General features: G+C 41.1%; 1 protein-coding gene across 2 annotated transcripts in view; it reads left to right on the forward strand.

The window, feature by feature from the left end:
• GALNT15 (polypeptide N-acetylgalactosaminyltransferase 15) overlaps window positions 1-8,881 on the forward strand; it is a 30,868-nt gene extending 21,987 nt beyond the window's left edge. For both annotated transcript variants that reach the window (XM_033070591.2, XM_033070601.2), the window contains exons 8-11: window positions 3,359-3,490; window positions 4,533-4,634; window positions 5,397-5,537; window positions 6,479-8,881. In XM_033070591.2, coding sequence (XP_032926482.1) covers window positions 3,359-3,490; window positions 4,533-4,634; window positions 5,397-5,537; window positions 6,479-6,625 — 522 coding nt within the window. In that variant the 3' untranslated portion in view covers window positions 6,626-8,881. The remainder of the gene's footprint in view (window positions 1-3,358; window positions 3,491-4,532; window positions 4,635-5,396; window positions 5,538-6,478) is intronic.
• Window positions 8,882-9,590: the final 709 nt, after the last annotated feature.

The following is a 9,590-nucleotide window of genomic DNA, read 5'->3' on the forward strand; positions in this document are numbered from 1 at the left end:
AGGAGCTGCATTATAGCAGGGAGAGGAACAGGACTGTATATCAGCATAACTTCTCTCTTGTCACCTAGTCCCACTTCCTTATGCTCCACCAGTGGATCTGCCTCTCCAGTCAGGCTACTAATTGTAGAGTCTGGAGCTATTGTGTTTCCTTTTTTACTCTTACTTTCACATCTTTTTTAAAGATCCTCCCTACTTGTCTGTGTTGTAGTTTTGAACTCCACTGGCCAGGAGCTTGTCAATTGACTCAGAAAGGGTTATAGTCACTAGACCAAGCCTTTTAAAATGGGCACTGAGGTCTTTAAATCATTTAATAATTCCCTGAAGGCTTTTCTTGTCAGCTCAGAAGTAATTTTCTCTACTAAAAACTACAGTCACCAATGATACAGCTTGCTAGCTCTAAGCAGCATGACTTTTGCCTGAGTTTATTCTAGCCAGAATACAGTAATTTCACGAATACAAGCCGCAGCAATTTGACAAAAATTTTGGTGGAAACCCGGAAGTGCGGCTAATAGTCGGGGGCGGCTAATATGTGAATAATTTTCTGACATTTACAACCCCAGACGTGCCAGCCAGGGCACCGAGCCAAGCACCTGCCAGTAAAAGCCGGCATTCCGCGATTGTTACAGTGTTACTGTGTTGCCCTGGCTCCCTGCAGGCAGCACGGGGGGCGGGGAGAGAGGAGGGAGAGCTCTCTCCTTCCCTCCTCTGCCGCAGTCCAGAGGAGAGACGGGGGGCCCTGCGCCGTCATTGCCGCAGCTCGGGGAGGATGGGTGGGGGGGCGCGCCGCCATTGCCGTGGCTCGGGGAGCCGACGGGGGCCCTGCGCCACCATTGCCGCGGCCCGGGGAGGACGGTGGGGGGGTGCTCTGCCCCCGCCCTCCGCTGCCGTGGCGGGAGCAAGGGGGTGCTCCGTGCCCGGCCAGCGCCGCGGCGTGAGCGGGGCGCTCTCTCCGTGTCCAGCCAGCGCCGCAGCGCGAGCGGGGCGCGCTCTCCGTGCCCGGCCGGCGCCGCGGCGGGAGCGGGGCCGGGGTGAACAAACCCAGAGGTGGCGGCCAGCCCCGAGTGGCAGCGCCGGGCTGGGCCACCTGGCCCCGTCGGCAGCCCCTAGCGGACCGAGCCTGCACAGGCTTAGTTGAGCCAGTAAACCCCCTGCCATGCCGCGGTTTTGTTAGTATTTGGCAACTTTGTTGCACGCGGGTCCTCGCTGCGAACGACAGAGCGGCTTATACTCAGGTGCGGCTTATTTATGGACAAAAACCGAAATATTTGCCAACACCCAGAGATGCGGCTTATACTCAGTGCGGTTTGTATTCGTGAATTTACTGTACTTTCACTACTTCTGAGTATGATGCTCCCTCAAATGATCAATTTTATGATCTCCGTGTGCAGCATACCATAACATAAATGGCCCTTTCTGTGCGTTCCTTTCTGTCACAGCTGATGTTTTCAGCTTGTCAGTGCAGCAGGATGTATTCAAAAGGCTCAAGCAAGAAAGAACATTATTGCCACTCAGCAGCAAAGGGCCCTGAGGGGATTTATTGCGCTGAGAGGGTGAGCAGAGCCACCTATGGGCCACTATAGAATTCTCCATGAATCTGCACCACCACCACCATTGCTCACTGCAGAGAACAACCAGTGACCCCCATTTAGGTGGCTTTATAACCCTTCTTGGTTTATGTTCTGAATCACATCCTGCACAGGATGCCCGTGGTGTGAGCATTAAACAGATGAATTAGGCTCTTCCCAGCTCTCTACTACTTCAGCCACCAGCTCTTTTGCTCCTTTTCTAGTGTAGTTTGCATATCTAATTTACAAGCACATTTTCCTTTCAGATGGGTTTACAGGGACAATGAGCTTCTTTAAATTATTTACACCATTTATTCAGCATCAAATGCAGACTGTAACTAGTATGATAAAAGGAGATTTACTGCCACTGTCTTCCTCAGCCAAGGCAGAGTCTCGGGAGAAACATCTCTTTTTAGGGGAAGCATTTTACTTCTCTCTCCCTTTTCCAAGAAAACCTCTAGAGGACGGTTCTGTGTAGTGCAGAATTGTTAAACTTTGTTGTTATTCTTATTGAATCTAAGACTGACACTGAAGTATGAGGTTCTTTTTAACATATTGCAACTGTTGAGCTTTGCCTGTGGAGTTTTCAAAGGCTGGAAAACAGTGCCATATGGAATGATTGATCTCTGCCTTTAGAGACTGACACCTCACCTTTGATCTCCAAGGTCTTAATTTGTCAATGTTTTCCATGCTGCAAAGTCCTTTTCTTTCTTTCTTATGGATACAGAGAAATAGCTTGTCTGGGAAAAAGTCATCTACAGGCAATTCTCTGGTTACATTGCCAATTCTAATTTTTGACAAAGAAATCCAGACCACTCCCCTGGAATCCCATCCCAAACTGCATTTTTTAAAAAGTAGAAGCATGAAGAAGGGAGACCTACTGCTGGCAAGAAAGAGGAGAGAGACTTTTAAGGGTTGTTAGATGTTTTTAATATTTGGGCACTGAGAGATTTAGAAAAGCATTTTGTGTGGTTTTGAAACTGAAGGATTAGACACATAAGTGATTAGAGTTTTGAGAATCCTGTTAGTCATCTTTAGTGCTAAATACCCTCAAATTTTTATCCTGTCAGTCCTTTGCAGTGCAGATGGGGTTGAAGGCATTTGTCTTTTTTCATAACGGAGTTGCTACCAGGAAAGTTGAGAGCTGATATTGTGTCTTTATAATTCAAGAAAACAGACAAAGCATAGGAAAGGTTTTATGCATTTATAGCTGCAGAACACCTTTGTTCATTATATTTAGTAACTGCCAGATAATAGACAGATAATAGGTGATAGACTATATTTTGGGCTAAATTCTGTCATCACTTATTCCCTCTGATCATAGTGGACAAACAGTAACTGGGTAATTTGGGCTGCTAAAGGCCAGGAAATTGAGTTTTCATCAGCAGGAAAAATTCTATATTAAATGGCAATCTAATACAGTCCCACTGAATTTCTGTGCAACAACTATCAAACTTGGTCCTAACTTTTTAAAATAAAAATACGACGAAGACTTACTTATCCTGCAGTATAATTATAATTTTTAGAGGACATACTTGTTTTTACAATGTAAGCTACTTCAGAAACACTTCTGTCACAATGCCAGGCTGTGGCTGTTTTAGCACAAAGTTTGACGAAGTCTGTAGCTGGATCTCCCCCTTTGCGTATGTCATAAGAGATACATATCAATACCAATAACATTCAGAATAGAAAAGGTGGTAGAAATAATTCCTGTGTAGCCATTTCCACTCCTAGCATCTCTAAGACAAATACACCAGTAACCTTGTTGCCCCTTTTCCCTTTTCTCCATAAAGGCAGAGAAGCCAGACTGCAGCGAGCGCCTTCAGCTACAGAAGAGACTGGGTTGTAGAAATTTCCAGTGGTTTGTATCAAATGTGTACCCTGAACTCTCCCAACCTGGAGACACACCAAGATTTTCTGGCAAGGTAAGAGGAAACACACTATAAAGAATGATCTTTTTTTGCATTGTTCAAAGACTCCAGTGTCACTTCCATGTCCCGAGTACTCGGTCCAAACAGGCAATGCAACCAGAGTTCGGAGAGAAAGAAAAAGACAAAGAGCTGGCCCACATTCTCACACAAATGTTGAAAACCAGCCAGGAACTGAACCCAGAGTGTCTGATTCAGTTCAGTGTCCCAGCTCAGAGGATCCTAACCTTAGGTTTTTCAGGTGCCATTAGTAAAGGAAAAGAACTGTGTTGCCTCATGCAGATGGCAGAAGTGACAGTAGCAAAGACATCTCTGTGCTGACTGACCCATGTGCATAGAGAAAAAAAAGCATTTATTCAGTCCTGCACTTCCCAAAGGACAGAAGTGATAGCAATAGCAGTTCCGTGGCTGAGTGAGTACAAGACAAAATATTCGTAATGTCTGGGGTTTTTTTTAAACACATAGTTGATAATTATAATTCATTAAATATTCATTAAATATGAATTTATTCCCAGCAGCCTTACTGGAAGGGAGTTCCCCCTAACAAGGCAACAAGGTCTACTAATTAACACTCAGCTATCTTTAGCCAGATTTTACTCTGTCCTTTTACTATTCTATGTGCTCTCTATTTTCAAGGTTAGCTTGAGAAGAGTGTAAGAACCGAGTGTGGATCACAGGAATTTTCACGTGTCTTTTCTTCTGGAATATCTTGTGTTTTTTCTGACTACAGGGTCCCGTTGAAGTGCAATTTTCCACTAGCATAAACATTTTGATACCTTTATATTAATTATCACAATAGTTAAACCCAGAAGTGGATCACTCTAATTTAAACAAAGCTCACTGGGTAACACTGACCCTTGGTGAAACTCTGCCTTTTATATCACGTTAGTTTGCAAGATCAAGTCTGAAAGAAAAAGACAGTGCCTGATTTATGAACAAAATCATATATCATAAAGGGATACAATCACAAAATGTTAGCTGAAGGATATTTTGTTTGTATCCAATTGTGATTTATATCAGTATAAACTTTTACTTACAGCTTTACAATACTGGTGTTGGCTTCTGTGCAGATTACAAACCTGGAAGAGCTACTGCAGAAGGCTCTATTGAACTCTCCCCTTGCAGTGACAGTCTCACCCAGGTAATGTATATTTTGAGGACAGGCACTGTGTCAGATCTAGGGAGCCATGCAGAAGACAGGCACTCCCAACATGTAAGCAGCTGGGGTGAAACTAGTGGAAATACTGGCATATTCAAAATTAGTATGTGTGAAAGCAACAATACCCACTCTTCCACAGCTGAATGCCACTTAAAAAATGCCAATGTCCCATGTGTCACTGAGGCAGACACCCACACTTTGCTCCAGAAGATATCATTAAGTGCTTATTTGTTTAGTATATTTGGTAGTGTCTGGGGAACCGAAAGCTTGTGAGTAAAAAATACATAACAGTTCCAGAATATTTGGGGGGGTCCCCATTAGTGACTAAATCTAAAGATTAATGCCTAAACTACAGTCTAAGGTGGAGGTGGATTCATTTAGACTCCCTAGCTGGCATTGGTCTAGCTCAGGGTGAGCTGCCGGCACATTTCAAACTGCAGCATGTGAAGACATGTCAGAAACACCCTTCTGTTCAAATATTTATTAAACTGGAAAATTTTATGATAGGGTGGGTTTATGTTACACATTATCTTAGTTCACAAAGCCTTTCCTTAGGTAAATAGTTATGCCAGAATTAGCTAGCAGCGGGGACTGCTTTGAAGGGTCAAGGCTGTTGGGTCTCTGACACTCATGTTTGGGTTGCATCTTAACAAACATCTACAGGAAATTGTCTTTAGAATTAGTATTTAAAAATGAACTGGGATGTCCATCCATCATTGTTCAAACAAACCCTCCCTTTCCCAGCACTTTCAATATAACAGCATGAAGGAAATCTGGCTTGGTTCTGCTCCGCTGCTTTGCTTTGATGTCAGACACGGGAAGGTTGTCCCTCAAAACTGTACAAAGGAGACAGACAACAGCACCCAGCACTGGGATGTCCAGGAGGTCAGTAGTGGCTCTGATGGGGGAAAGGCAGCTGATGGTGACTGTGGGATCACTGGGTGATATCAGGATTTGTGTGAAGAAGGGATGAGGTACCTGAAGGGCAAATTTCACTTCTGTACCTTTTAATCCAGAAAAATTGGGATGTCTCTTGCCCGCTATATAAAAAAAACATTTGGTTTAGAAATACAAACTACAGAAATCCTACCTAAAATCCTATGTCTTTGCTTTACCTGTTTGTTTTACTGGCCTTATATTAATAGAATCAGAATCAGTGGTTGTGAAAATAAGAGTAGGGCAAATCCTTTCCCATTTCTTTCAGACTGAGGAAAGGTTTGGAAATCCTGACCCCTTCCAAATGAGAGCCCTTTGTGGAGCTTTTAATGGGAAAAATTAAATTTTCTCCTGCATTGTAAGAGAAGAGCAAACTTCCTATTAGAGGAATTCATTGTTTTTCAGTGAACTTTACCCAGCGGAGCAGGAACTCCTCAACAAGACTGAAAAATGTCATGCTCTGGGACAGCCTGGGAAAACAGCAGTTACTGTAGTTGTAGGGATGCAGCAATCCTCTGGAACAGTCCTACTGTAATTTGGTTTGATTCCTAAGGCAAGAACTGGTCCTTATGAAATGCCATGGCCTATAGTACTTAGTTTGGGGCTGATGACAACCTGCAGCCATAGGAAAAAAAAAGTAGTGGTGGAAAAGAACTCTGCACCTACCACTTATGTTAGCTTCAAAAGGAACTACAAATATTCACCATGCTCTGGGCACAAAGCTAAATCCAGTCATTGTGTTTGGGGCATTGCTTAAAAAAATTTGAACAATCAGTTATTACTGGTGATATATTGCATATAAATTTTCTGAAACATGGCCTAGCTTTTACTGGAAATCTCTCACTTCTAATTTGTTCTTTCTTTTTTCCCCTTCTTCTCTCATCTTATAGAATGGAATGATTGTCCATGTTCTTTCTGGCAAATGCATAGAGGCAGCAAAGAGTGAAGATGAGAAGGACTTGTTTCTGTATGCATGTAACAAGAACGCCAATCAGGTGTGGCAATTTGAACGTTCCCATGGGCTACATCAGAGGTGACTGACAGGTCTCTGCAGAAGTCAAGTCTTCAAAGTTTAACATTACTTCTGGGAACTTGGGATTTAAGATGCATTTCCTGCAAGGACAAGAAAGATGTTTGTGTTTGCTGTAGCATGCAGGGAAGTCAGGAACGTCTCTTGTTTAAAAGCCTGGCTCCTGGTTAATCCAGCTCTAGCTAAAATTTCTATTTATTCTGTGAAGCAGGGAATAGAGAGATTGTGAGAATCAAAACATTCTCAACTCTGCTATTGCAGAAGAATGTTAAGTTTGCCCTTTGAAGGAAACATGGAAAATTGGCTGCCAGACAGCTTGTCTTCAGTATATGCTGTGACTTCTGAGGATACAGGGAAAAAAGTGAGATTTTTGAAACTAAGAGGAAGCCAGCCAAACCAGGACAGGAGTTTAGCCTTGTTTTACAGTGCCCTCGACTCATATAAAACAAAGTAGGTTTTGTATGTATAAAAGTAATAGATGTTTCCACATGTAATTGTAAAAATTTTGTTTTCCAATTAGCCTGAGCCAAATTTCTATTCTCTGTGAGATTACACATAAATTAACACTTAATTAGGCAGTAAATGCTCTAATTGACTTGGACTACTAACAGTCCTCAATGTTTGGCACACCCTTCCTTAAATCCTTGTCCACAGTCTAATTTGGATGGGAGAATGAGACTGAAATATTGACTTTTTTGTTGTTGTTGTTTTAATTATATTTAAGGAAAACTCCTCAGGAAACTTTTGTGGTAGTAAGGAGAGTAACAACTTCTCTACTTACTTGGGAATAGAAAGAATCAGTGGCATCCATTTGCTCTTTTAAAACCATGGAATGAGCTTACTATTATTATTATTATTACAGTAACAGAAATGCTGGCAGAAAACAACAAGTGAAAGGAAACAGCCAGTTTCAACAGTGACTGCCTAGGAAGAAAATACTGGTTTGCTTCCATTTGCTTGTAGCCTGAGTTAAGTTTTTCAAACTATCAGTTTTAGCCAAGATTGTGTAGATTCTTGCTATCCTGGGTCTTCAAGATGATCCTGAAAAGACCAGTTTTTCTAAAGAAGCTTCTTCTGTAGAGCCTGCATTGCTGCTGACCTGCTGTCTTTCAAAGGAGTGAATGAGAGATGAACTTAAATAATAAGAATGGTCTCACACAGTATGAACTTAGCCAAGCAAACTTCCACTTCAGTATCTGATTAGAGTACCTTCCTTTTTGAAGATAAAGTCAGTAATGATGACACTTTGCAAGGGCCTGCTAAAACAGAAGAACAAAGATTTGGGAGTCTTCCCACATCAACATATCTGATTTATAGTCTAAATCAATCATAATCCTATGTACATATTAAAGGGGAAGGGCATCGTTAATGAAACTCACTTAGGTTTTGAATTCTTTTCAAGAGACAGAAAATTGTGGGGTTTTTTTAAATGTACAGCACATTGTTTAAACTTCAGAGAAAGGAGAGTATTCTCTCAGAGCCTTCCAGTCACCTGCTCTCAGTAAATCATAATAAATTGGTATTGAGCATATAAAATTGGTTACAACACAAAGAGTATTCTCTATTGTGTTGTCCAAAACATCGCACAGCATCTAACTCTTTGTCTACTTTAAGCACTACATATTCCACACAGTGTTCTGACATCACTCCAATCATCTTGATTACCACTTACGCTTTCTTTGATAGCATCAGAATCTATTACCATTTCTGCTGTGTCATTTAAAATTTCTTGTGACATTCTGGAAAATGCTTTAATTTTCAGGTAAGATTATGATAGCAACCTCTTCCAGAACACCAAGTGATCTCTGACCATTGCCCAAGTATAGGGTGAGAAAAGAGAATTTTTAAAATCATGTAAAAGCTGAGTAAAATGATGTTTTAATGACATGTGATTCCTTTATTTTAAATTATAAGTATGCCAGATTTTTAAATTATGTATTATTTATTATATTTTGGACATTACACTGGGAATATAATTCCTTCTGAATTTAGGTAAATGTTTAAAAAATATGTATACAAATATGGTAATTAACCACACATGATATTTATCACAAAGAAGAATGAAAAGATCTTTGGTTTAGAGAAGAAATGTTTGCAATTTCAGAGACATGGACATCTTCATTTATACTACTTTTTAACATAGTGGTAAAAACCTAGAAAATAAGGTTTGCTGTAGATGTATATACAATAGAAAGATATGTAACCTAATACCTCTTTGAAAAATAAAATTAAGATCTATGGTGCAGTACCATTTAGAAAATAATTGCTAATGCACTTGTTTCACTTAGTAACAGAGTAAATGTGTATTTGGTTTCCAAGGGAACTAAATTCCAGAGCACAGGCCAGAAGGGAACATGGATTGTGGAGCCCACTTCCCTCTAGTATAAACATAGCTCACTACACACAAATTCTAAAAAACAAAGGGAAAGCATCTATCCTTGGTTTTCCTATTTTCCTTCCTGTATGGCTTTTAAATTGATTGGTTGGTTGTATCAATACTGTTTCCTCACTAAGGTCATTTAGACTTTGCCCCTGTGGTTACATCCATCAGCTACATTCTTCTCCCCATGGAACTGGGCTCAACAAAGAGTGGTGGCTAAGCATACTGTTATGTTTTCCTCATTTTTACCCGTCTTTCATGCAATACTAGCAGACAATGATGCTTTGAGCACCACAAAACATGGAATTACTTTCAGTTCTCTAATTAGACAAGGTCAATATTTCAGATTCCACTAATTCCCGTGACAGGAGAGAAACGTACGGACAAAATGTTTCGTGCAAGAATGAAGCAGTTTAAACTTTGAAGGCCTCCAAAGCAGAGCCTCAGGCAAGAGCAAAGGAATTTCAGCATAACACAAATAAATATCTTATAGGGTAACTCCACCTGTTTCCTTGAATTTCACAACCCAGGCACAGTGAGTGCTTTGAGCCAAACCCACCCATGAAGCTGAGCTAAAAGGTCAGATGCAAGA

The sequence above is a fragment of the Catharus ustulatus genome, chromosome 1, assembly GCF_009819885.2.
Source record: "Catharus ustulatus isolate bCatUst1 chromosome 1, bCatUst1.pri.v2, whole genome shotgun sequence".
Classification (NCBI taxonomy): Eukaryota; Metazoa; Chordata; class Aves; order Passeriformes; family Turdidae; genus Catharus; species Catharus ustulatus.